The 27,960-nt window shown below is 33.8% G+C and overlaps 1 protein-coding gene across 4 annotated transcripts in view; it reads left to right on the top strand.

Annotated features, from left to right (window-relative positions):
* Nucleotides 1-27,960, top strand: part of TRPM7 (transient receptor potential cation channel subfamily M member 7) — a 116,526-nt gene that overhangs the window by 72,811 nt on the left and 15,755 nt on the right. For 3 of the 4 annotated variants that reach the window (XM_034660988.1, XM_011226462.3, XM_019800940.2), the window contains exons 21-31: nucleotides 1,405-1,683; nucleotides 7,740-7,914; nucleotides 10,114-10,240; nucleotides 11,306-11,490; nucleotides 12,159-12,291; nucleotides 13,118-13,833; nucleotides 15,670-15,740; nucleotides 19,298-19,394; nucleotides 21,858-21,928; nucleotides 24,479-24,513; nucleotides 26,356-26,381. In XM_034660988.1, coding sequence (XP_034516879.1) covers nucleotides 1,405-1,683; nucleotides 7,740-7,914; nucleotides 10,114-10,240; nucleotides 11,306-11,490; nucleotides 12,159-12,291; nucleotides 13,118-13,833; nucleotides 15,670-15,740; nucleotides 19,298-19,394; nucleotides 21,858-21,928; nucleotides 24,479-24,513; nucleotides 26,356-26,381 — 1,915 coding nt within the window. The remainder of the gene's footprint in view (nucleotides 1-1,404; nucleotides 1,684-7,739; nucleotides 7,915-10,113; nucleotides 10,241-11,305; nucleotides 11,491-12,158; nucleotides 12,292-13,117; nucleotides 13,834-15,669; nucleotides 15,741-19,297; nucleotides 19,395-21,857; nucleotides 21,929-24,478; nucleotides 24,514-26,355; nucleotides 26,382-27,960) is intronic. The other variant, XM_034660987.1, reaches the window with a different exon arrangement.

A 27,960-nucleotide genomic window follows, 5' to 3' on the forward strand; every position in this document is an offset into this window, starting at 1 on the left:
TTGGCTAGGAAAGAAGAATGGAAGGGTTACTTTTCAGTACTTATTTTTATATACACTATGATTTTGAAGCTATAAATATATTACCATTCCCCTACAAAAAAGAAATTTTAAATTTTTTAAAAAGATTTATTTGAGAGAGAGTATGCATGCGTGCCCACGTGCAAGTGGGGGGAGGGGCATAGGTAAAGAAGCTCAAGCAGACTAGGCGCTGAGTGCAGAGCCCAATGAGGGGCTTGGTCTCATGACCCAAGATCATGACCTGAGCCAGAATCAAGATTCGGCCACTCAACCGACTAAGCCACTCAGGCAATGCAAATTTTTAATTTTTATATTCAAAAGAAGAGGTAAGTACAGGTATTTAAACCATTGAGCTGTTTGCTTTCTGTAAGTAAGACACTTTTGGAGGATCCTATCAGGATATCCTGTTGTTTGAATGAAAAATATAACAACTTTCAGAAGTATCTCACTTTCCAGAGAACTCTGTTCTAATTTTTGATTTTCAGCTTCTTAGTAGAATGACCAAGGTTGAATAGGTCATTTATTTGTGGGTATTTATATACATATGTGGATATATATATATATACACACACACACACACACACGCACACATACATAGAATGAGGATAAGAAGTATGTCTCTGATATCTCACTGAATTGTTTTAGTGATCAAATACATCATCAGGGATGATAATCCCCAAGATAATCAAACATACTTTGATAAATACCAAATGACAAATACTGTATAATTTTATATATATGTGAGATCTAAAAAAAAAAAAAAGCAAAGGCAGAAACAGACCTATAAATACAGAGAACAAAGTGAGTGTGGGGAAGGAGGGGAGGAGAGATGGGCAAAATGGGTAAAGGGGAGTGGGTGGCACAGGCTTCTAGTTATGGAATGAGTAAGTTCCGGGGATGAAAGGTATAGCACAAGAAATATATAGTCAGTGGTATTGTAATAGCATTGTGTGGTAACAGATGATAGCTGCACTTGTGAGCAGAGCATAATATGTAGAGTTGTTGAATCACTACGTTGTATAGTTGAAACTAATGTAACGTGTGTTAACTGTAATTCAATTTAAAAAAATACTTTGAGGGGCACCTGGGTGGTTCAGTCGGTTAAAGCATCTGCCTTTGGCTCAGGTCATCTGGGATTGAGCCCCAAGTTGGGCTCCCTGCTTGGCGGGGAGTCTGCTTCTCCCTCCCCCGCCATGCTCTCTTTCTCTCTCTCTCAAATAAAATCTTCAAAAAATACAAAAGTACTTTGAACTAGTAAAAGATATATAAAATTCTGCTGTGATATTATAATTGAATGCTGATAATATGTTTTAATAGAAAGAAATTGATTTCTTAAACAGTTCCATTAGATTTCTTTTTTTTTTTTTCTTTTTTTTAAACCTATAGATCTTTATGTCTGAAGCTGGAAAAATAAGCCAGAAGATTAAAGTGTGGTTTAGTGATTACTTCAATATCAGTGATACAATTGCCATAATTTCTTTCTTCATTGGATTTGGACTAAGATTTGGAGCAAAATGGAACTTTGAAAATGCATATGATAATCATGTTTTTGTTGCTGGAAGATTAATTTACTGTCTTAACATAATATTTTGGTATGTGCGTTTGCTAGATTTTCTAGCTGTAAATCAACAGGCAGGACCTTATGTAATGATGATTGGAAAAATGGTAAGTTGAGAGGCATCTGATAATACTCATGGGTTTATTGATATTTATTCTTGAAATCATAAAAACCTGTCACTAACGTAGTTTTATTTGAACTAGAGAATGTTATTTCATGTTTATTTGCCTCATACCTCAAATTGGCCAATCCTCAGGATATTAATTTTTGAAGAAAATATGTGATGGGATAAGATTAAGAAAACCATATTTTATTTGTTTTATCTTAAAATGTTATACTTTTTAAATGCTACTTTCTAGGCCTATTCGAGATCAGAATGAAAGAATACAAATTTGTTAGCTACCATTTGTGAAGTTGTTTTCTTCTTCTTCTTCTTTTTTTTTTTTTTAAAGATTTTTTATTTATTTATTTGAGAGAGATAGAGACAGCCAGCGAGAGAGGGAACACAAGCAGGGGGAGTGGGAGAAAGAAGCAGGCTCCTAGCAGAGGAGCCTAATGTGGGGCTCGATCCCATAACGCCAGGATCACGCCCTGAGCCGAAGGCAGACGCTTAGCGCTGTGCCACCCAGGCGCCCCTGTGAAGTTGTTTTCATCTTTACTAAGGCTACCCTAGTCTGGCACCTGCAGCAATCTAGTAAAATCTGTTTACTCACAACCACTGTGGCCTATCTTCAGTCTACATTATAGCTAGAGCAATTTCAAAATGCATATCTGAGTATGTCACTTCCCTTCTTAAAAAAATTTTCTAATGCTTTCAAATTACCCCTAGTGATCAGTATACTTAATGAAATCTGTAAGTCCTGCCCAGTTTGACTGTTGCTTTTCTTTTAATTTTCCAATAGAATCATCTTCCTTGCTTTCTTTTAGTGTCATCTCTTACCATTTTTTGACCTCTTATCTATGCTGTAGTCACACAGACCTTTCTGTATTTTCTTTAACATAGCCCCTACCAGGGTGCCATAGCTCATGTTCTTCTTTCCACCAGGAAGACTACTCTCATTTACATTCATATCCGTAGCTCTTTTGCTTACATACAGATCATATCTCCAACATAATTTTTGTTTTGGGGGAGCTTTTTTGGTCTTTTCCCACTAAACCAAGTTTATTTGCTATAAAGTTTTATGGGACCCGTATTCCTCCTCTACAGAATATTTATCTCTGTGTCTAACCATATTTTAAACTATATTCTTACTGGATTATTTATGTACTTCTCTAGACTGTAAATTCCTTGGAGTAGGTACCTTGTCTGGTTTTGGTCACCTTTGTATCTTTAGTACTTACCATAGTGGTTGTCACATAGTAGATTCTCCTTAGTAAATGTTTGCTGGTTGTATGGATACAACCATTACAAGTAGGAAAAAAAGACATAAAAATACTGAACATTCATTGTGTTTTAATAGGCTGCTTCTCTTAATGTTACATGCTTAGCAGCAGATTATAAATTTTAAAACTATAATCTTCCACCAAGTAGTTTTTAATATTTATTTTATTCTCACTCCTATGTAAGATAGTGTAACAATTAGAATAGTGCCTCTGAACTTTGTGAAATTATGTTTCTCCTTTCTGATTTTACCAATCCTGTAGTTATTTTAAATAATTCTATAATCTAGTTTGGAGCTTGTTCTACCTAAGTATTTTAGGAGATTACATATGGTATTAGTAAGCTGTCCATGTGATTTATTGATGAAATTAGTGAGTAGAGGATATAGGGATTCAGGGAAAGAGATAAATCTTTGGATGCTTTTATTAAAGCAGTGGGATATGATCTGTTCTTTGAAAGCTTAAGATAGATAGGAGTAAAAAGGCACAACCTGACTGGAACTTTTTTAATGATAAGGAGTTGTTGGTTAATGTCAAATTGGATAAAAGGGCCTAGCCTGGATTACATAAAACATTGAAAACTGGGACCTTAAAGAAGAAAAATATAGAGGAAACCATTGAAGAGTCTCCCCTCCAGCAAATTTGATTTTTCTTTTCCATAGGAGGAATAAGTTGACATTTCCTTATCTTTCCTTATTTTGGATAGACTTTTCAGTGCATGGATGCTGTGAAAGCAGCTAGTCAGATTATTTGTTAGATGTTGATTTTTCAGCCAGTGGGGACAGACTGAAAAAGTCTCAAAAGTGTTTTTCTTGCTCAGCTCCAATTCCCTGCACTAATCTTGTTCCATTATTATGTATTTGCAAGATAATGCTAAACAGTACTACCTATGGTTTATGGCTTTAGGTTCCTCTTTCCTTCTATCTTCACTGATTCAAACTATTTTTTCAGGTTACGGTCAGAACATCTTTTCCTGATATAATATTTCCAATATCTTGTTCTTTCCTACAGGCTGAACCAGTTGGCAGGTTTTGTTTTTTAAATGTAGATGTCAGGCTTAATGTGCAATTCCTTATACATTGAACTGAAAAATCTAAAGTGTGTTGTCCCTACTTCTGCCGTAAATTGCTTTCAGTTTCCAGTGGTCAAAAAGGCAAACGCTATTATACTATTGTTTTTGTAAAAGTAACTTTTCCTTCCTCATTCTAAAATTATTATTCATTGTGGTAAATTTTAGTAAATACAAACTACTATCCAGAGACATCACTGTTAACAGTGTGGTGTATATACTTTTTCTGTGCTTCAAGATACACAGGAATACATGCTTGTGTGTTAAACTCCACACAAATAAATGTATATAATAGCTTTATCAAAGTAGGCTCATTATATGTGCTGTTTCTCAATTCTTTTTAAAGATCTGCCCCCTTTTAATAAATATAAAAATCTATTCCTAGAGTTTCTGAAACCCTTTTCCTTAACTGTGGAAAATCTTTGTCTTCTAAATTAAATGTACCTTCTGGCTAATCCTGCTAGCTCATAGGATTTATTAGCATTATGAAAATAAGATTTTTTTAAAGGTTTTCTAAATATAAAGTTTAATTATTTGCTTTTTCCCCAGTCGAGAATTACTGGTTTACTATTTGTTATATCAAAGAAGTAGTCATTATTCATCCATTTGTACTCTTTCATAAAGTGGGAGTATTTCCAGGAAAAGTTAAAGGATTTAAGGCTTGTAGGGAAGAATTGGTTTTAGCCTAAAATTGTAGCATGCAAAATTATTTAGTGACTTAGTGGTATCAGGTTAATGTAACGGTAGTGTACAGTAAATTAGAGATATAGGAAATATAGAAGTGAACAGCCATAATAATAAAAGATGGAAATTGGAAAAGTAGGGTGAAGCCAAGAGAAAGAAGTAGAATAGAAGCTGTCTGGATTTTCATCTGAATCTTGCCTCTCACATACTCAGCACTCCTGCCAATTCTCCCATCCAAGTTATGAAGAGCTAGAATATATATTTCATTTTCTTCTTTATCTGTGATCTTTAGAACTACCCTCCACAAGAATTATTTATGTCTTTCCCCTCTTCAACCAGTCATTTATCACACCATTATCTGTTTCTCCTAGTGCCATTTCCCTTTCTGCCCCCTTTAGAGCATTCAAAATGGTTAATATTCTAATTATCTGTTTAACCTAGGTGCTGTAGAGTGTAAGAAATCCTTCGTTAAAATATACCTTTAGGGGCGCCTGGGTGGCACAGAGGTTAGGCGTCTGCCTTCGGCTCAGGGCGTGATCCCGGCGTTGTGGGATCGAGCCCCACCTCAGGCTCTTCTGCCTATGAGCCTGCTTCTTCCTCTCCCGCTCCCCCTGCTTGTGTTCCCTCTCTCGCTGGCTGTCTCTATCTCTGTCGAATAAATAAATAAAATCTTTTAAAAAAAATACCTTTAAATAATGAATAAAGGAGATGAATTTTATAGTAGTAGGTTGCTAGAGTAACTTAATACTGTTTCTTCTATCATTGTGTATCTATTATATGCTATGCACTATACTAAGCTGAAACTACAAAGATGAATAAAACTTGGTCCAGAGCCTCATAGAACTCACAATTTAGTACATAAGACAAACATATGAAAGATAGATAGCTACAGAAAGATAAACTTATTTGAAGGTGGATGAGATAGTACCTAATTCTCTCATGAAGGCTTTCACAAAGAATATGGCATTTGAAAGTTTGGCAAATAGGAACTTTTCCTGAGCAGGGAATTTCTTTCTTTTTTTTTTTTTTTTAAAGATTTTATTTATTTATGCGACAGAGATAGAGACAGCCAGGAGAGAGGGAACACAAGCAGGGGGAGTGGGAGAGGAAGAAGCAGGCTCATAGTGGAGGAGCCTGATATGGGGCTGGATCCCATAACGCCGGAATCACGCCCTGAGCCGAAGGCAGATGCTTAACCGCAGTGCCACCCAGGCGCCCCCTGAGCAGGGAATTTCTAATCAGAGAAAAAGCTTTGAAAAGTTTGAAGATACAAAAGATGAAAATAGATGAAATATTCCTCACATTGATATCATTAATAAAGATCACACTTATGAAAATAGTGTTGTAAGTGCTAACCTTTTCCCACTCGCTCTGTGTATCTGTACATTCAATCTAGAAGTTCTCATTTTAGATATGTGGAAATGGGATATATTTAAATATTTTTAATTAAATTTAGATCAAGTATAAGGAAGGTTGTCAAATAGGCTTTATGTGAAAGGTATGAAATCCAGGTACCTCTGTGAATCATCAGTCATAGACTTTGAATAATTTTAGGATACCTCAGTACAGATTTGAGTACAGTTTTGAATTTTTGACTTGGCGTTTTTCTTTAATTACAGATAAATATTTGGATTCCATAGTGTTTCAGATGTCTTGAATAATGTTATGATGATTTGCCTTTTAAAATCTCTTATCCCAAGATTTTGTTGAAATCTTGTTACTGAAAACATACATTCTTTTAGTGTGTATGTTAAACACCCAGAGAAGGCATTATTTGACTATTTTATAAATATGAAAACTGAATCTTGGAGAGTATTAGGACTCTTCGATTGCAAGTCACAGAGACTCAACTCTAATTTAATTTAAAAAGGAAATTTATTGGCAGATGTGTAAGAATTTCAAAGATGAAGGATCACGTCTAAATAATTACTTATAAATAAATATTTTGTAATTTTAAAAATTAAAAAACCAGACTTATAGCCCTCTTTACCTCACATTCCTGCCTTCCATTTCTACTTTCACTATATATTTGTTTGAAAAATGTATGCAAATGTCATAATAATTTTTTAGGTTATTTTATTGCAATTATGGGTTTTTTAGGTTAGTTTATTGCAATTGTTGGTAAAGTACAGATTTATTGTAAATGTAGTCTACCTTGATCTGTATGGGTTTTCCCCTAGTATATTATTTGTGGATGTAGTACATTGTTGGAGTGAGATAACATTCACTTTTTTAGATATAAATGCTGAGCGCTCATATCCCTAATTAAGTGGATAGAAATTAAAGTTCTTTTATAGGATTTCACTTCACTCTTAGATTTCTTGAGTAATGATTTCAAAATTCAGATCATAACTTAATAAATTATTTTTCATTGATTTATTAGGTGATAGCCCAATTAGTTTTTTCACCTTTGTTGAAATTAAAGAATTGTAGACTACTCGATTTGTAAAAGGATTTTTTAACCAGTTAATTGGTGTCACTTATTTTTTCAACACCCATGCTGATAATTCCAGTTTATTGTTTTATTTAGCTCCTAAAGGTTTTCACAGTCCAGGGTAAGGGACCGTGGTATAGGGTTCAAGATGGGTGAGAAGAATACCTTTTTGTGTATGAAGTGGGCAAAGGACAGTTATCAAAGGGAAGTAGAAAAGTGAATCTGAACCTCCAATGCTACAACACAACAGTTTTAGGAAAGAGCACATATGGAAACTGGTTTCCTGAATCTGCCCATGTGTCTATACCTCTTTAAATCTTCTTGGACTCAAGATAGGCAAACTCCAGTTGGAACCAGTGATATGGTTCATTATATAGAATGTGCCCCTGACGTGTCCAGCTTCACAGGTCAATTTTTATGTAATCTCCTTGATGTTAAGGTTTACGTAGTGATGAGATTTTCCTGAATGCTAATACTAGGAGGAAAAAGAAACTCAAAAATTCTAGTAATTTTTTAGAGCATTTGAACTATTTTAAGATGAAAAAACTGTTGTTTTTAAATTCCCATGTATTTTAACAGTGTTCATTTTTTAACAGGTAGCCAATATGTTCTACATTGTAGTGATTATGGCTCTTGTATTACTTAGTTTTGGTGTTCCCAGAAAAGCAATACTTTATCCTCGTGAAGCACCATCTTGGACTCTTGCTAAAGATATAGTTTTTCATCCATACTGGATGATTTTTGGTGAAGTTTACGCATATGAAATTGACGGTAAGGGTTTATGTTTACAGATTCATCCTTCGGTTATTTCATGTTTTAAAGTCAGAATTGCATTACAGTAATATTACGTATTTTCACAAGTCTAACTATTAATACCAACCTAAGCCCTCCCAACATGCATTCATTAATTAGCCCAGGAAAAAAAAACCTATAAAAATTAATCGAAAAAAGTATTTTAGAATTTTTTCAGCCACAAATGGAAATCTGGCCTAACCTGGCTTATACAGTAAGTATATCTATTAGCTCATGTAACACAAAGATCAGACAGAGTGGTCTTTGGAGTTTGTTAATTATCATAGTTAAGGACACCTGTTCTTTTCATTCCACTGCTCTGTAATCAGAGTGTCCAATTGATACAGGTTTCCCTTATGATTAGAAGATTGTCACTAGCAGTGGGAGGAAAGAGACAGTGTTTTCCATGGTTCTCTTAAGGGTGAAAAGTCCCTTTCCCAAAAGCCTCCTATGGAACCTGTTCCTTAAATCTTACTAGCTCAAATTGGCTTCATCCTGCTTATCTATGAAACAGTTGGGGCAGGGGTGATAGGATTACAGTGATTAGACCAATTGTGGTAGGTTGGATAAACTCTTAACAAAATTCGACTGTGAATGCATTTTCCGTATAAGGTAATAATTTTTTTAAATTGTTTTAGCTAATGAGGCTAGATGACTTATGAACATAGGAGATGCTGCCAGCTTTCAGGGATGTTCTTCTACTGACTTCCACAATTGCATTTTAGAATCTTTATTTGGTTAGTTGCTCTTCAGCTCTTTTCCAGTTTCTCTCCTGTTTTTACTCCTCCCTCACCACACACCTGCATTGCTCCCTACCCACCTATTTATAGGTGATTTGGTCAGGGGATGGCTACATAGTGGTCTTTAGCTGTTATCAGATATTGCTTGAAACAGTGAGGTTTTACCAGCCTGGTCAAACTTTGTGCTCAGTGCTTTCCTGTTCAGTGCCATTTTCAGGTTTTCATTTTCTGCTCTTTTTCTGATGTGGCTCTAGTTTAGTTGTTGTAAAGCATTGGATATAGCTTTTTAGTCTTCCTCATTCTCTTCCTTGGGTATTTGCTATATCAAACAAATCTGAATAGAATGGAAATGGGTTTATAACTTCTTAAGATTGAAAGAACCTTGTGCATTCATTTGCCTGTGAAACAGTTTTATTTGAAAGGAATGATACAGCCTTTGAGTGTTTTAATGGTGTATATGTTTTTAAACGATTACTAAAGAAATGCTAATTGTATTGTAAGCATTTATATAAAACTTGTCACTAATTCATGATTATTTAATTCTAATCCTTACCCTATTTAAATTGTTTTGCTAAACTCTTTAATACTGTGGTGGGTACTTAAGCTCTTCTTTTCCTTGCTTTTTTATTCAGCTGAGTCTTGGCTTCAGAAACATTCCTGGTGGGGTTAATGAAAAGCAAGGAATTCAGACCTAATCATTGTATATTTGAGAGGCACTTCAACCACTCTTTCAACCCTCTAATGACATAATAAGATAAACTCAGTAATCTTTATATTTGTAAATTTACTGTGAGTTTACCATACTCTTTTATAGTTCAGTTATTTTTCTTACAGAAATGATGTAGTGTGGCTAATCTGCAAATTTTATTCTACTTAATGTTCAAGCTAAACCCTGCCTTGAAGTGCAGACATAACACAGAACTATGTATCTCCTCATCTGAAATAGAGTGGTAGAACAGATACCCATATCCCTCACAAAATTTTTCTGTGTTGGAGTATTTTTAAGTTTGTATTCCAAGTGTTTGACCAGAAACTTTTTACCAGAGTCTGAGACAGATTTGTACATAATTGAAACTTCCTTCAAATAAACGAATACTAATTAAAAATAGTTACTGGTGCAGGGGCGCCTGGGTGGCTCAGTTGTTAAGCGTCTTGCCTTCGGCTCAGGGCATGATCCCGGCATTCTGGGATCCAGCCCCGCATCAGGCTCCTCCTCCGCTGGGAGCCTGCTGCTTCCTCTTCCACTCCCCCTGCTTGTGTTCTCTCTCTCACTGGCTGTCTCTTTCTGTCAAATAAATAAATAAATAAATAAATAAAATCTTTAAAAAAAAGTTACTGGTGTAGAAACCAATATTGCTCTGTATGTTAACTAACTAAAATTTAAAAAAATGGTTACTGGTGTGATTACTATATCTAATTTTTGTTCTTCTTTCCAAAGTGTGTGCAAATGATTCCACTATCTCTCAAATCTGTGGTCCTGGAACATGGTTGACTCCATTTCTTCAAGCAGTCTACCTCTTTGTACAGTATATCATTATGGTCAATCTTCTTATTGCATTTTTCAAGTAAGGATTTTATTCAGTTGCTTATTGTAATGAGATTTAATATATAATTCTCATTTTGAAGGAAATATACAAAATTTCAAATCTAAAGATTTTATTGAAGCCTACACTACTAAAATTATCTTTGAAAATTACAAATAAGAGGGCATACTTTTTCAAATCAAATGAAACTTTAAATTTGAGACTAAATTATCTTTTCAACATGCATTCTTTTATTAGTTACTAAGTTGCCGAGGAATACACATGTTCAGTATATAAAACAGAAAGGCAAGTAGAAAATTCATCCATAATTTCATTAATATTTTGGTGTACATCTTTCTCTTGTTTTTTATGAATATATATGAACCATTTTTTCTCTGTAAAAATAACGTTCTTATATTTTGTATACTGTTTTTAACTAAGCAAAACATGAATATTATTCCATATTAATAAATATCTCCAATTTATTTTTAATGCCTACCTGGTATTCCACGATATAGACCTTAATTTTTCAACCAGTATATTATTTTGTTCAATTAGATTGTTTATAATTTTTTGTTCCCCAAAACCATGCTGTTATATTTTTGATCATTCCTTAATTATGTCCTTAGGTTGTTTTCCTAAAAGTAGAACTGTTTAGTGTATGCATTTTTAGGACTTTGTGCATTTAAGCTAAAGCAGACTTTTATCCCCAAATCTCTGCTAACACTAGGTTTTGTTATCTTTAATGGTTACTAATTTGATAGTACCTAAAAGTACCTTGTTTTTATATGTGCTAATTTTGTTGCTCCTAAGATTGAATATTTTCTTATAGTTTTGTAATTTGTATGTAACTTTAAAATCTTAAGATCATATTTTCTGCTCATTTTTCTGGGAGTTTGTAATTAAGACCCTCCATGATGCCAAACTTGTGCCTTATACTTACTGCATGTATTTTTTCCACTTTCTCATTGCCTTTTAGTCTTGTGTATGGTAGAGAACTCTTTTGAATCCTTGTTTAGAACAGAATTGCAGTAAAATCTTTAGTATTTAAAACTTCATCATGTGATTTAGCTATGTTTATTTTGTTTTTATTCTTTGTTATTCAAGCAATGTGTATTTACAAGTGAAGGCAATTTCCAATATTGTATGGAAGTACCAACGTTATCATTTTATTATGGCTTATCATGAGAAACCTGTTCTGCCTCCACCACTTATCATTCTCAGCCATATAGTTTCTCTGTTTTGCTGCATATGTAAAAGAAGAAAAAAAGATAAGACTTCAGATGGACCAAGTAAGTAAAATATATTAAGGGAAATGTTATCACTTATCAGTATTACACTGAAAGTTAAGTATTAATTTTACTCAGAAGACTTACTTGGTTAATGTTACTGTAAAAAGCTTTTGTTGTATTTGCCTGAACATAAAGGAATTTTAAGTATAATATAGTATCTATAAAAGTGAATTTAGTATTAAACTTCTTTTCGAATATGGCATGTCAGTTTGTTTTTTTTAAATGGTAATATAAACCATGACATTTGCTCTTCTACAAACCATTTTTGCTGCTCTGTAAACAACACTTTTAGTTTATTCTGTATACTACATGAGATTAATCATCATATCAACTGTGCTTAAAATTTTATAGTGACTTTCTGTTCTACCAAATTGGTCGTTAAATTCCTCTACCTGGATAAATGTGGGAGAGGTATAAAGAGAGATATAGGGGAAGAGTGTTTTATAGGAAAAGGAAATTAGAAGAGGAGGAGAAGGTACCTGAAACTGTTCTGCTGAAGAAAAAATGGAAATACTTGTCCAGTGCTTTAGAAACACTGTAGTAAAAAGAAAAAAATTATAGATGATGGATATAGTCTTATGAACCCTGAATAATTCATAAGACTTATGAGCTATAATTTGATATCTTGATAGTCTTCATTGATTTTTTTTTTCCTTTTCTCTCCTTAGAACTTTTTTTAACAGAAGAAGATCAAAAGAAACTACATGACTTTGAAGAACAGTGTGTTGAGATGTATTTTAATGAAAAAGATGACAAATTCCATTCTGGGAGTGAAGAGAGAATTCGTGTCACTTTTGAAAGGTTCAGAAGTTCTTTAATTATTGATTATATGTCACAGTGGATTCTGTTGTGCCTTATACATGGTCATTGTTCAATTTATGTTTGTCAAATGAGTAAGCTTAGTAATAGTTTTATTATATGGAAAGACAATTCAGTTCTTCTAATACTTAGTGTAAGTCAGTTTCTCATTATTTTTTAACATTTGTTACAAAGGACAGAGAAGAATTAATGTTCTTTACTAGTCAGTGGAGAAAAGTGAAACTATATTGTTCTAAAGCATTTGTTTCTGTTTTTTTAATGGCTTTGCTACATTCTGGAAACAGTATAGGTATAATAATGGTAATGGTAGTTCTATGTATATGTAATTGTATACACATATTTGTGTGTGTTACTTTGATGGTGGGGAAATTGTAATAATAACAAAAAAGTTTTTTTAAAAGATTTTATTTATTTATTCGACAGAGATAGAGACAGCCAGAGAGAGAGGGAACACAAGCAGGGGGAGTGGGAGAGGAAGAAGCAGGCTCATAGCGGAGGAGCCTGATGTGGGGCTCGATCCCATAACGCTGGGATCATGCCCTGAGCCGAAGGCAGACGCTTAACTGCTGTGCCACCCAGGCACCCCAACAAAAACATTTTTTGAAATCTTGATTTTATTATAATAGAATCAGCACCAAACCCTTCTTAAACATTAGGTGTGCCTTTTATAAATCATTTTATTTTATATCTTAGCTTGTTTGAGTGCATGTAAAATTTCTTTTTACCATTGTCATTTATTGAGATTACAAAAAGAATCTCTAAAACATTAATTTTTAACATTTCTAAACATCCTGTGTTTCCCCTACAGGGTGGAGCAGATGTGCATTCAGATTAAAGAAGTTGGAGATCGCGTCAACTATATAAAAAGATCATTACAGTCATTAGATTCTCAAATTGGCCATTTGCAAGATCTTTCAGCCCTGACTGTAGATACATTAAAAACACTCACTGCTCAGAAAGCTTCGGAAGCTAGCAAAGTTCACAATGAAATCACACGAGAGTTGAGCATTTCCAAACATTTGGCTCAAAACCTTATTGACGACGGTCCCGTAAGACCTTCTGTATGGAAAAAGCACAGTGTTGTAAATACACTTAGTTCCTCTCTTCCTCAAGGTGGTCTTGAAAGTACTAATCCTTTTCTTTGTAATATTTTTATGAAAGATGAAAAAGATCCCCCGTGTAACATATTTAGTCAGGATTTACCTGTAATACCCCAGAGAAAAGAATTCAGTTTCCCAGAGGCTGGTTCCTCTTGTGGTGCCTTATTCCCAAGTGCTGTTTCTCCTCCAGAACTGCGACAAAGAATACATGGGGTAGAAATGTTAAAAATCTTCAGTAAAAATCAAAAATTAGGCAGTTCTTCTAATAGCATACCACACCTGTCATCCCCACCAACCAAATTTTTTGTTAGTACACCTTCCCAGCCAAGTTGTAAAAGCCACTTAGAAACTGTAACCAAAGATCAAGAAATTGTTTGCTCTAAAGCTGCAGAAGGAGATAATGTAGAATTCGGAGCATTTGTAGGTAAGTTTATCAAACCAGTATTTATATATCAATATTATTTTTTTAATTAAAATTATCACCTTAGAAATCAAATAAGTAGCTAATTAATAAAACCATGCACTTAATGTAATAAGTGGACTACGTTTCATAGAATACAGTTCTAAAAGTTTTATGAGGAATCAAGTGGAGGAAATAGGTTGAATTGAGCTCTAATAGTTCTATTGGCACATACCTCTTTCGTGAATTTACTATAATAACATTTGTATATAAAACTTATTTGGGCTCTTCCTTTTGATTTTGAGGATCTTCCTTTGAATTTGGTTACTTGTTGAAAGAACCTGAGTGAGTCATAAATGTTAGATACTTGGGGAATAATAGAAAGGTACAGGGGAGGTTGGATAGAAATAACTGGAAAAGACCAGTGTCTTATAAATTGAGTGACTGTATAATTTTTTATCTAAACCAGTACACTTTTGGTAGTGAAAGGGTATGCTAATAATTACAATTACACTAATAGGGAAAGCCAGGACTCTACTTGGAAAGTGCAGATTTATGGTCAAACCACTATTATATACCCAGAGAGGAGAGCATTTCGGAAAGGAATGGATTCATTCTTATACTTAAGATAGCTAAAGTAAAATAAGGACTGAAAATATATTTATTTTTGCAGTGATAACACTGCCTTGGTGGCCTTGGTGGTATCTGTTTCAGTGAAGTGGTTGAGGGAGAAGCCAAATTATATTGAAATAAAGTGTGAATGGGAGGAGGGAATGTAAAGAGGAGGACTTGGGGGGCAACTATAAAGCTCACTATGAAGGTAAAAAGAAAGAAATAACTAATACTGTAGTTTGTAGCTAAGGTTTTTTTATTTGTTTTGTTTTTAGTGATGGGGGAGACCTAAGCATATTTTAATGTTGACAGTGTGCCATATGGAATGAAAAGGTGGAGAGAGAATATTCATAGAGCTAGCTAAGTCTCTAGTATTTGGGAGAGTATAGTGTTCTAACAGTCTTCCTGTTAGATTAGTAAAGATTAAAGTATTTAACAAAGAGTTCTTAAAAAACAACCTGAATTGTTTTTGGGCATGACCAGAGTGTTCTGAGGCATGAAACCTGTCTCTTCAGATTTGAATTTTTCCATCAGGTGGCTTCCTAACCTTGTCTTAACACTTGCTTGAGCCTTCCCAGCTTAGAAGTTTATCTAGTCATGGAACGTGTATGGAGATTAGTCGAAAAATATGGTATGTCCATGTAGTCTTCAGATTGAGGCCAACCCTGTAAGTTATCTAGGTACTGAGCATACTGATCTCTGCTGCTAGGCTTTGTGCGTTCACTGTGGATTTATAGAGACAACTTTCCTGCATAAAATCTATCCCAATTTATTTTTTAAAAGTACATTTTAGTCTGTATGTTAGTATATTGCCACTGGGATGGATACCTACATATTTATCTCTACATATGATTTGTGTGTGTGTGTGTAGTGGATAGATATGTGTGTGTATATATATAGTGGATATATTATACACGTGTAATAAATATATATTATATATGTAATTTTATATTAATAGTAAAAGTAATTGCTTCCCTTTTTATCTTTTTAAATTTCAAGCAATTCATATCACATGTTGGATTCTTTGAGGAGGCCTTTGGCTTTTGCTGTTACTGTAAACTGAACTGCTCATCTTCTCTAGCTTCTTGACAGATATTTTTAGTATATATCAAAAGATCTACGGGAGACTTCAGAGCCATCAAAACTACTTGAAAAACAACATAAATCACTTGTTTATGTAGACTTTAAGTAATGATATTATTTTGATAAGAAATAAGTATTTTTTTTGTAATTTTTTTTCTCTTTAAGGACACAGAGATAGCATAGATTATTTGCAGAAGTTTAAAGAAACATCAAACAAGATAAAAGAAATATTATCCGTAAGTAAATCCTTAAAACAGCACAATTCAATCTCACTTTGCTCTTTGGGGGTTTAGTTCAAAATAGAATTAAACATTTCGGTAAAAATGCAGTTTTAGTAGAGACTGTCATCAACATGATTATCCCAAATATTTAAAGCTATACACCATTTAAAAAGAAGAAAGAGGGTGCCTGGGTGGCTCAGTCGATTAAACATCTGCCTTAAACTCAGGTCATGATCTCAGGGTTCTGGGATCGAGTCCCACATCAGGCTCTCAGCTCATCAGGGAGTCTGCTTCTCGCTCTCACTCTCCCTTTGTGCTCCCCCCTCCAAATAAATAAATAAAATCCTTAAAAAAAAAAAAGAAACAATTGAATATGAAAAAAATCTACATATAGCTTGCACTTTTTTAATTGATGAAAATAAAAAACACTTATTTAACATTTCTCTTTTTAAAAGTCCTTCTCCCTATACATTTCCCCTTGACTAAATACTGAGCTGAACTCTTTCCCAGGCCCAAAAGTTTATTAGAGCATAACCCTGTCTGTCAAGGAACCTGTAGCCGAGCTGTAAAAAGCTGAATATGCCAGTAACTACAATATAATGTACAGGTGTAAGATATTCAATAAATGTTTGTTAAATAAATTTTTAAATGTATAGAACAATGCGTGAAAAGTATTTCTTAACTGTTGCTTTCATAAATACCCTTAATGATAGTCTTAATATGAGGGAAGGGAACCAGTAGGGAAACCAACTTTTTTTTTTTTTTTTTTTTTTGGCNTTTTTTTTTGAGCTGTATCTCTTCTTTTATCTTTGAGTTTCTTACAGGGAGGGAGAGCTGACTGAGAGTTATATTAGAAAAAGCAAGAAGATGTAGATGGAGTGAAATTGAGCATTCACATGATAAGGATAAAAAGTATAACTTTTTTCAGATGGGAAGACTGACAAAAGCATTGTCACATATGTTTTGAGTTGGAAAGCAAAAATGTTAAAACTCTACTCTAACTTACCATTTAAGAATCTGTGTGTTTCATTGTATATAAATTACGCAAAACATTTTTAAAATTAAGGGGGATAAAAAGTAATCTGGGGAGTTGTTGGTACTCTTAAAGCATTTGTTTTTCCAGTAAAGCTGGTGGAAAGCATGATGGAATACATGAGAAAGAGAAGGTTTAGGGTAACCATTGTGTGAAGGTATTAAGGAGTCAAGAGAAAACCAGGAGTATGATTTCTCAGCTATGGAGTTGAATAGGCATGGATTTTTTACTAGCCTTATCAGCATTTGGATTTCAGCCAGGAGAACTGAAGGCTGGGAATGGATATGGGGAAAGTAAATCTTTGGAGTGATTCTGACTAGAGGATTGGCATGACGCCAGATTAGAACTGCTAAGTAATTGAAAATCTTAGAGTTGTCAGACTCAGCAGTCAGGACCTCAAATTCACCATCATCTTGTTCAGAAGACGTATTTCTCCTCCTATGTTTTCTGCCTCTGTTAATAACGTCAGCATTCTAGTTTACCAGGACAAAACTGCACTCATTTTGCTTCCTAAATATTTTTTTAGTATCTCTGCTTCTCTCAGTCCTCAGTAACAATTAGTTACCCTGACTTAAGCTGTCATTCTCTAATAGTATTTCATTGAACTTTTAAAATGTCTCTGCTAGTGTCACAGTGGCAGTTGAAAGAATTGTATCAGCACATTCTTGTGGCATCATTTTGCTATAAGGAAGCACTTGATGTACATAGGAAGTCAGTTAGGATAAATGGACATTCCTTAATGGGAAAGGGTATACATCAAGGTTTCCCCACAGATTCCGCCTTTTAACAATGAACCTATTAAATGAACTTAAAGCCAGGACTGTGCTAAAAATTTTTAAGTGGGCAGGTAACTTCCTGGTAAAAGTAAGAAGAAATTACAAGTTTCTGTGAGTAGGCAGAAAACTGGTGGCTGTGTTTTGAATTAGACAATTTTGAGTAATTTACTTAGAGAAAAAGAACTCAAACTGTAATAATAGAATACTGAGCTCTAGCTCATGATGGTCTAAGACTTTGAGTTCTTGAATGTTTATGGGTTATACACCCCTTTGAAAATCAAATGAAAACTATAGATCCTCATCCCAGAAAAATGAACATATACAAAAGTTTATCTATTAAGGTATATGGAGTTTTACAAATACCTTGAAACCCATCATCAATCCTGCACTAGAATTTCTGTCATAGATGGTTCTGATGAAACTGATGTGTCATTGCATCAAAGAGTATATATCAAGGAGAGCACTTAAATAAAACAAATAAGAAATAGCTAAAACTGGTTCCAAAAGAAACAACTGAAATCAGAAAGGAAATTGGAGTTGCTTTGTGGCTACGGATAAAGGTTAGCACTCTCACTTGGCTATATAAATCAGCTGTATATGAAGAGTGCAGAGCATCAAAGGTAGAAAAGTTAATTTTCTTGAGATATAAGCTAAATTTACTTAATAAAGTAATAGTTTATTGTAGTAGTAACATTTTAAAACTCATTGTTTCTGAGAAGTGGTAGAGGTTTGGGGATATTTTAAAGTTGCATAATAGTGTGTGACCTGTTTATAGTTGAAAAGAGAAAATAATGTGAATATATTGGATTGTCTCCAGGTTAATGCAGTTTGTTAGTTCATCTGGGAAAATGTATAGGTAAAAAGAAGAAAGGAAGGGAGAACTAGACTATAAAATATTAGTCAGGTAGAACAGTTGAAACAGGAAGATTTGGCTAAACATTTTGGTGACTCCAAAATAACCTTCTGCAAATAAGCATTTAATAGGAAGGATTGGATTAGAAATTGTTGAGAGGGGAAATGCTTTGTCAGTAAATAAATATTGGATAATTGAATAGAAATTTGGAAAAGTCTGTTTATGTTCTCGTATCACTTCATAATCTCAGATAATTTCCAGCTTTAAATGTAAAAATTCAAATCATTTAAGAAAATAGTAGAAATATTAACTTAGTAAAACCAGGAGGACTTTCTAAACATACAAGGAGTAGACAATATTAAAGGAAGGATGTGAAGAGATTTAAGTACCAAAAAAATGGAAATCATAGATAAGTCAAACAAATTTGGAAAGAAATTGAAATGTGACAAATAATGATCAGATCTTTGTTCTATAAACAGCTCATATAATCAGTAAGAAAACTACCCAAACATCCCTTCTTCCCCATAAAAACCACTCCTCCACCCTCCAAACTGTTAACAGTCTGTCAGTGTTAGTGTAAAATAGCTTTTTGTGTTTAGCTTTTTGTTTTTTGATAAATGTTGTATTATTTTTCCCACAGTTTTTGTATTTCCCCCAATTTTTTATAAAGTTGTATCACTATGAAAAAGGATTCATTCAGATGGATTTATGAATAATAAGTAGGATATTTTGATGCAGTTTTTTTAGATTGTCATTGAAAAAAATTAACTGTAACCTGTAATGTATTCTTTGGTGTCCACGTCGATTAAAACATATTGAACTAAATAGATACAGAGACTCATACTACTTAGAACAATTATTTGAAATTGGGTTTAATTGTTTTTAAATTGTGTATTTGTTCAATATGCAGAGTGATGCTCCTTCTGAAAACACGTTGAAACATGTGAGTTCTCATGCTGGATTTACTGAATGTCGCAAAACTTCCATTCCTCTTCATTCAGAGCAAGGTAATTTTTGACTATGTGAATTATGTTACCAAACATGCTCATTTAAGCTTTAAATGTATTTTATGTATGTCACACACCTGAGCAGTGAATGTTTCAAGAGTCAGAAAATGACGATTCTGGTCCATCATTATTATTGTCAGCTTGAATAAAACACATAATCCTAATATCCTAATACTCTGCTTTTTTTTTTAAAACAAATTGTTTAGTACCTGAAGGTGAAATACAAAGATTTGATTTTTAGGAATCTGATTTTAACTTTTACAAGTGAATCTGTTTTAATTTATATAGTCGTTTAGTCTACATATTTTTCTAATTTAACTTTTCAAAATAGCTAATACATTTATTTGGTTCAGGATTGAAATACAAGCATACAAGCAATTTGAAATAAGTCTCTCTCATTCCATCCTCACATGTAACCACTTATTTTTATTTATCCTCTAGAGTTTCACACTTACGTATCGTATATGACAGTATCTTTTCTTCCTCTCATTTTTACACAGAAAGTAACATACCATACATGTTGTTCTGCACCTTTAATTTTTCATGTGAGAATTAAAAGGCTTGGGGATGTTTTCATATCACACTTTTTTATGAGTCAAAGTTATATATGCATATAAATTTATTATTATTCAACTTTTCATTAACGGGCATATAACCTTTATAAAGTTCCTTAAGAAACACATCACTACCATGTCCACCTGAACATCATTTCCCCTTTCATTCTCTTTTGGTATAGAGCAGTATCAAGTTGGATGTATTCCAGGATTGCAAGTTGGTTTAACATTAACATAAAAAATATAATTGATGAGGGGTGCCTGGCTGGCTCAGTTGGTAGAGCATATGACTCTTGATCTTGGGGTTGTGAGTTCAAGCCCCATGTTGCGTGTAGATTTCACTTAAAAAAGTGTGTGTGTGTGTTTGTGTATAATTAATGCATGATAATAACAGATTAGAGGAGAAAATCATTTGATCATTTCAGTAGCTGCAGAAAAGACATTGGATAAAATTCTGCATCCATTCATGATTAAAACTCCTAGCAAAGTTAGAATGAAGTTTCCTTAATCTGAATAAAGGGAATCTACAAAAAGTTATCAAAAGTTATCACACGTGTCGTATTTCACAATGATATATTGAAAGCCGAATGGGGAATCAAGGCAGGGATTCTGGCTGTTATCATTTTGATTTAACATCCTAGCTGGAGAAATAGAGTAAGAAAAAGAAATGGTAGAAGGGTTAGGAGGGAAGAAATAAAACTCATTTTCAGTAACATGGATGTTATTTCTAAAGTTAGCATGCTTCTAATTTTGCATCCTCATATTTCAGCTTTAGATAATACCTATTGACCTCCCATTAAAGAAGGCAAGGATTGAACTCTTCCCCTCCCTCCCTCTGTTCCCCAAACAGACACACACACACACATGCACACACGCTCACATGTGCTCGCACGAGCACATATACACACACATTTACTCTTTCCCACCGTTACAGTCCTGTGTAATTTTGGCTAGATCAACACTAGATTCTCTGCTATTCAACTACATTTCTTCAAGTTACTCAGATACATACTGCATTCTATCAGTTTTATTATCTTGAAAAAGTTTTACCCAGACTCTTCTAACATACTTCAATCTGGCCTTTTTGCCCTCTACACTTGGAATACAAATTTTGTTCTAAGGTTCTCCATCACCTTTCATTCTGAGGTTTTTCTTTACTACATCATAAAGTTGTGAATTCTGAGTTACTTTAGAATTTAACATCCTGACTTTCTAAAATAGGCTTAATTCTAAAGTTTATTTAGGATAAAAAAACCAAGATATGATAAAGATGGAATCTTAAATCACAGGAGGAAAGATGAACTGTTTTTTTTTTTCATTACTGTAAAATGTTGTATGTATAAGATATTATTTGCAATTTTGTAATGGCAGGAGATTGAAATCATACCAAATGTCCATCAGCAGGAGTTTGGTTATTATTCTGTACAATTATTATATACCCATAGTATGAAGTTCAGTATAGCATCAAAATAGAATAGAGGTGTTTTCTGTGTACTGATAATGGAAAGATCTCCAAGCTTAAAGTTAAAAAACCAACAACAAAAAAACTCCCAAATATATATATGGTATAAATTATCCTACCATTTATGGTTTAAAAAATGGTAGGTGTACACACACACACAAAAAATATTCATGGTAGAATATACAAGAAATTTGGAAATAGGAATAGTAAGACTTTTTCCTTCGTACTCTTTTTTATTTCTTACTGCCTTTTTACAAAAATAAATTGAATAATTTTGATGTCCTGTCGGGAGACCTCTGGGCCTCATGTAACTCTTACCTTCAGCAGTGTTGGGGAGAGGATAAATTATCTTATGAAAGTTACACTGTGTGTAGAAACACTTTGTGTTTGGTTAGTTGATAAAAAAAAATTTAGTTGTATAACTTATGTTTTAAATTTTTCTTTAAGTGGAAAGTAGCGGTAGAAGGCCATCTACAGAAGAAACTCATGAAGTAGATTCCAAAGCAGCTTTACTACCGGTTTGTACATTTCAATTAAACAAATGCCTATTTTAGAATACATATTTATGTATCTAGGTATGTATGTATGTATTATTATTTTTATGTTTTTCTTCTTGATAAATGTAGTCTTTAATCCCCACCTTCTATTTATCCCATCCTCCCACCCACCTTCCCTCTTTCCAAACCATCAGTTATTCTCTATAGTTAAGGGTCTTGGTTTGTCTCTCTCTGTTTTTTTTTTTTTTTCTTTGCTCATTTATTTTGTTTCTTAATTCCACATATGAGTAATCATATGGTATACGTCTTTCTCTAACTTATTTCACTTAGCATTATACTCTCCAGCTCTATCCATGTTGTTGCAAATGGCAAGGTTTTATTCTTTTTTTTGTGGCTTAATAATAATCCATTGTATAGATGCCATATCTTCTTTATCCATTCATCTATCACTGGACACTGGGCAACTTCCACTGTTTGGGTATTATAAATAATGCTGCAGTAAACATAGGAGTGCGTATATTCCTTTGAATTAGTGTTTTGTATTTTTGGCTAAAAGCCCAGTAGCGCAGTTACTACATCATAGGGTAGTTCTGTTTTTAACTTTTTGAGGAACCTGCATACTGTCTTCCACAGTGTCTGTGTCAGTTTGTGTTCCCACCAGCAGTGCAAGAGAGTTCTTTTTTCTCCACGTTTTCACCAACACTTGTTTCTTATGTTTTTGATTTTTGGCCATGCTGACAGATATGAGGTGATACCTCATTGTAGTTTTGATTTGCATTTCCCTGGTGATGAGTGATGTTGAGCATCTTTTCATGTGCCTGTTGGCCATGTGGATGTCTTTGGAGAAGTGTCTGTTCCTGTCTTCTGCCCATTTTGATTGGATTATTTGTTTCAGGGGTATTGAGTTATATATTTTCTATATATATTTTGGATACTACCCCTTTATCAGTGATGTCATTTGCAAATATATTCTCCGATTCCATAGGTTGCCTTATAGTTTTGTTGTTTCCTTTGCTGTACAGAAACTTTTTGATATAGTCCCAATAGTTAATTTTTGCTTTTATTTCCCTTGCCTCAGGAAGGGAAGGTATAAGAGGTATATCTAGAAAATGAAAGTATCAAGAGATATATCTAGAAAAATGTTGCTACGGCCAGTGTCAGATTACTGTCTGTGCAATAGTTAGGAAATTTTAAAGAAAAGTTTATGCAAAAGAAAGAAAGGCAGGAATCTCTGTACTGCAACTAATTATATGAAGTCATTCCCAGCCATTTGAGGTAATATTTGATTTTACAAACACTCTTTAAAAGCATACTCTGACAAGCAAGACAAATAGCTTGGGAAAAAGCAGAAAAATTGCTCCTTTATAGTCGGTCAAGTATAGAAGTCACTACTCATAATTATCCTGGATCATCAAGAACATATTAACTTACATTCTTCTAGGAGGAGATAGATTATATTATTGAAAGTCATGTTATTAAAAAAATTATTTCAGTGAATAAGGGGGGTTAGTGAACCAGTTTCACAGTAGCAGTTCCTCCTTTCTGGAAGGACCCATCCCGAACCTAAGTAGCACAGTTTTGCCACAGACAAAATTCATTGAAGATGACCTGACAATGCCAAATTACAAAACTTCTGGGGTTCAAATTACATAAACAGTAGTAAGCCTCTAATAACTTAAGATAGTAGAATTATTGGTTACGGATTTAAAACAAGTATGATTAAAGTGATTAAAACCATAAAAGAGAAGGTATTACAAATAGGGAAAAAAAGAAAAGATACTATTTAAAAAGTCCTGGAAAATTAGAAAAAAATCTAGGATAGGGGCGCCTGGGTGGCACAGCAGTTAAGCTTCTGCGTTCGGCTCAGGGCGTGATCCCGGTGTTATGGGATCGAGCCCCACGTCAGGCTCCTCTGCTATGAGCCTGCCTATTCCTCTCCCACTCCCCCTGCTTGTGTTCCCTCTCTTGCTGGCTGTCTCTCTGTCGAATAAATAAATAAAAATAATATCTTTTAAAAAAAAATCTAGAATAAAAAAGAACTCATTGAGGGTTATGATAACATAAATCCAGCACAGCTAAATAATTACTAAATTGGATCAGAATGTAATTATATAGTTAAAATTAGATGAAAAAAAAACTGCAGAATAAAAACAATATGCACATATACAGAAAAGGGCTTCAGTGAAATATGCCTAAATGTTTTTGGTAATTTGTTTACAGTGTGCATGATTTCAGTTTTACTCTTTATACTTTACTGTGTTTTTCTTTTGACAATGGGCACATATTATTTAAGAATATAAAATTGTCATCAGAAAAAAGGAAACTAGCCACACTGTAATTATGTTTAGGAAATAACAATCATTAAATTCTTTATTCTACCTTGTGGAGTGGTCTTAAGGTAATTATATCCATTTATTATTAGTTCACTTGTATGAAACAAGGACTTCACATTAATTTTTCAGCCTTTCATTCTTAAGACATACTATAGGAAACAAAACAGGGTTAAACAGTTATATTTCGTCTAGAGATTTTTTTTCTTTAACTTTTGGTTTGTGTTTGTTTTGACTAAAGGATTGGTTACAAGATAGACCATCAAACAGAGACATGTAAGTAATTTTCTCATCGTTAACCTGAAAAGTATCATAGTCATTGGATGTTGTCTTTTTTCTGTTCTTTGTACCATTTCTTAAATACTCCTTTATATATGGATGATGATTATTTATTTTAGTGCCTCTTTACATAGAAGAGATTGGGGGAATTAATTTTTTATGAGTTAATGTATACATTTTATGTTATTGTTTTATATAGTTATACTGTCATTATAGCCATATACTATACTACTCTACTAAAATCTTCCTTACAGTGATACGATTATGATTTTATTTAGTCCTATTTCCAACTTGCAGTTGAATAAATTTATTCAAAGATCTAGTTTGACATTTTAGTTTTGTACTTGACTAACTTCTGTGCCCATTCTGCTTTTGAAAAGATAATTAGAGCAGTAATTACACAGTATACATTAGGGAGATCCACTACAAAGCTATTATGGTAATCCAGAACCCAAAGTAGAACCAAAAGGCAATCTGACAGGTAATCATCCCCAGGAAGTAAAAATTTTTGGTACAAATTAAACATAAAGAAGAATTAAAGGTGATCTGTGTGTTTCCAGTTTGAGAATTAGTATTTTAGGATTCTAAAGAATATTAAAAGAAAAAAAAAGGTCCTCATGTTTTGACGTGCATTTGATACTGAAAGCACAGTAGAGTTACTTTCAGATATGGACTACTTGAGAAGGAGATTATATATTCCACAGTGTTCCCTATTTTCTTCTGTCCCCCAGAAATACATGTGAATATATAGAGAAGAAAATAAGCCAGGTGCCACATGCATATGCAGTATTCAAGTCCTTTGGATATTCTGGGCCTTTATGGCATTCGGAAGACCACTCTATAGTCAGACCTCTTCAGAGTATACTCTCTTTTATAACCAAAACCGTAGGGTATAAATACCGAATAGGTACTTGAAGTTGATATTAACTAACAAAAGAACATCTTATAGAAAGTTGAGCCATAGAAATACCTAGAAAGGTGGAGTTGGTTAGCACTCTTTGGGTACTGAGAAAAGAGTAGTCTATTAGCAGCAAAGGGATGAGCCTGGGGTCAAAATACTTCCTATACTAAAATACTTATATTAAGGTGAAAATCAGTACGATACATCAGGATCAGATTGAAGGTAAGAGCTAGAAAGAGACTGCAAAAGTTCTCTACTTGAGAGGTCCTTTCTGAATCTGGTCTTTTTTAGTCCTGAGCAAGGCCCGAAAGCTGTATTGTGGGAAAGCTAAGCCTCTAACCCATTTTGTTTGATTCTCATTGCATTCTGCTTTCTACTAGACCTAATTTGCAATGGAATCCATGGAATTAATAGAACCTCCACTTGATACCAATATATGTTGTTGTAAATACATATGTTCAACACTAGAAAAGTTTTTTTCAAAATAATAAATTGAGCTTTGCCAAATGACATCTATTTGCTGTTCTCTCAGTTCTTTGCCCATCAATTCTGTTAAAGTATTTTTAGAATTCTGCAGTTATTTCAGGACATTCTTATAGTACAGAATTAATCTCCACAAATAGAGAAGTCAAGGAATATTTTACTCTGTTAGTACTAGAACCTTTAATTTAGCAGCAAACTACTAACAATGTTTATATAAGCATAAATTGGAGGTACAAGTTGTTGATAAAGTATATGTATATTGACATTCATAGCCATGTATGAATTTGGCATTGGCCTAAGGGAAATGGCATATATTCAAACAAAAGTGAGTCTGGAACTCAGAATTACTTTAATAGTGTTCTATTAAATAATCATAATAACTTTACAAAATAAAAAGTTATGTGATAGCCAAAACAAAAATTGTGTCGCAACTTATATTTTTTGGTTTTCTTTAGGCCATCTGAAGAAGGAACATTAAATGGTGAGTTCATGTGGTAGATTTAATGTGAAAAAATGAGGATTATATATGATTTGTTATAGTAAATACCACATTATTCTAGCTTTAGACTCCATATTTGAAAGAGCCAAGGTAGCAAAAATTTCTTCCCTCACCTAGTTTCTCTTCAGTATAGCAGCTTCACAAATACATGAACTCACCATGTAAATGATACCATGTCTTCACTGTCACCCCACCCCCTTTTATCCCTGTGACCTGGGCTGCTCTTTCCCTTGTAGTCCCTGTTTTAGGGAATGATAGTGTTTCGGTCAGTTAGGTCAAACCTGAGGAGTTATTCTTGACCCCCTTGACCTTGCACTCACAAAGTCGTGTTGTATTTACCTCTTAAATATCTCTAGAATCCATCTTCCACTATACATCCTGCTGCTGCTTTCTGTTCGCCCCTTTGTCATTCTTTAAACCTTTTATTGAAGTGTGTAACATGCGTACAAAAAAATAGAGATAAGCCTCCACCTCAGTGAATTCTCACTAGGTGAGAATACCCATGTAATCAGCACTCAGATCACAAAACAGATCACAAAACAGCTCCTCATATCCTCTGCTTATAACCTCTGCCCGTAAATAACACAGTGTATTAGTTTTGTCTGTGTGTATGGAATCATAAAGTATGCACTTTTTTGTCTGGCTTTTTCCTCCTAACGTGTGTTTATGAGATTTATCAATATTTTTGTGTATAGTGGTAGTTGGTACATTCTCATTACTACACATTATTTCCTTGTGTGAATATATTGAGTTTATCCATTCTATTGGGCATTTCAGTAGCTTCCGCTGTATGATTATTATGAATAGTGCTGTTATGAGCATTCTTGTTCATGTTATTGGTAAACGTATGTATTTTCTGTTGGGCGTGTACCTAGGAGTACAACTCCTAGGTGGTAGGGTATGTATATGTTCACATTTAGTAGTTACTGCCACGTAGGTTTTTAGAGTTAATGCCAGTTAGGCTCCCTTCCATTCTTTCTTCTGTTCTGCCACCAGACAGATTCTCTTCTGCTTTACGTTTCCCCAGTCATCGGATAAAATCCAGTGTCCTTTCTTAGCGAGCATATTTGGTTTCTAACAATTTGGTATTCCCTGATTCTGTTGCTTTACCTCCTATAGGCATGCCTGTTCCCTCACTCATTAATTTGCAGTCTTGGTTACATATCCAAATACTTGTGGAGAATCACTTAATGCTGACACATAGCTACAGAATTAGAATATTTTGGAGTGAGATCTGGGTAGGTGCACATTGGAAAAGTTCCACAGGTGATTCTGATTTGTATTTATTATAAATTTATATATTATATAATATTTGTATACTTATATATAAAATTAGTATTGAAAACTGCAGTTCTAGTCATACTAAACAACTTGTAGTTTCTCAGGTATAGCATGTGCTTTAATAATTCCATGCCTTTGCAGATGTTGCCCTGACCATACCACTGCCTTCCAAACTACACTCTTTTTGCCCTTCTCTTTCCTGAGACATTCTTCAGCCTTTCTTCAAGCAGGAGGCATTTGGTATCCCTCCTCTATAGTCCTATTAGTATATGTACATCAT

The sequence above is a fragment of the Ailuropoda melanoleuca genome, chromosome 5, assembly GCF_002007445.2.
Source record: "Ailuropoda melanoleuca isolate Jingjing chromosome 5, ASM200744v2, whole genome shotgun sequence".
In the NCBI taxonomy this organism is placed as follows: domain Eukaryota; kingdom Metazoa; phylum Chordata; class Mammalia; order Carnivora; family Ursidae; genus Ailuropoda; species Ailuropoda melanoleuca.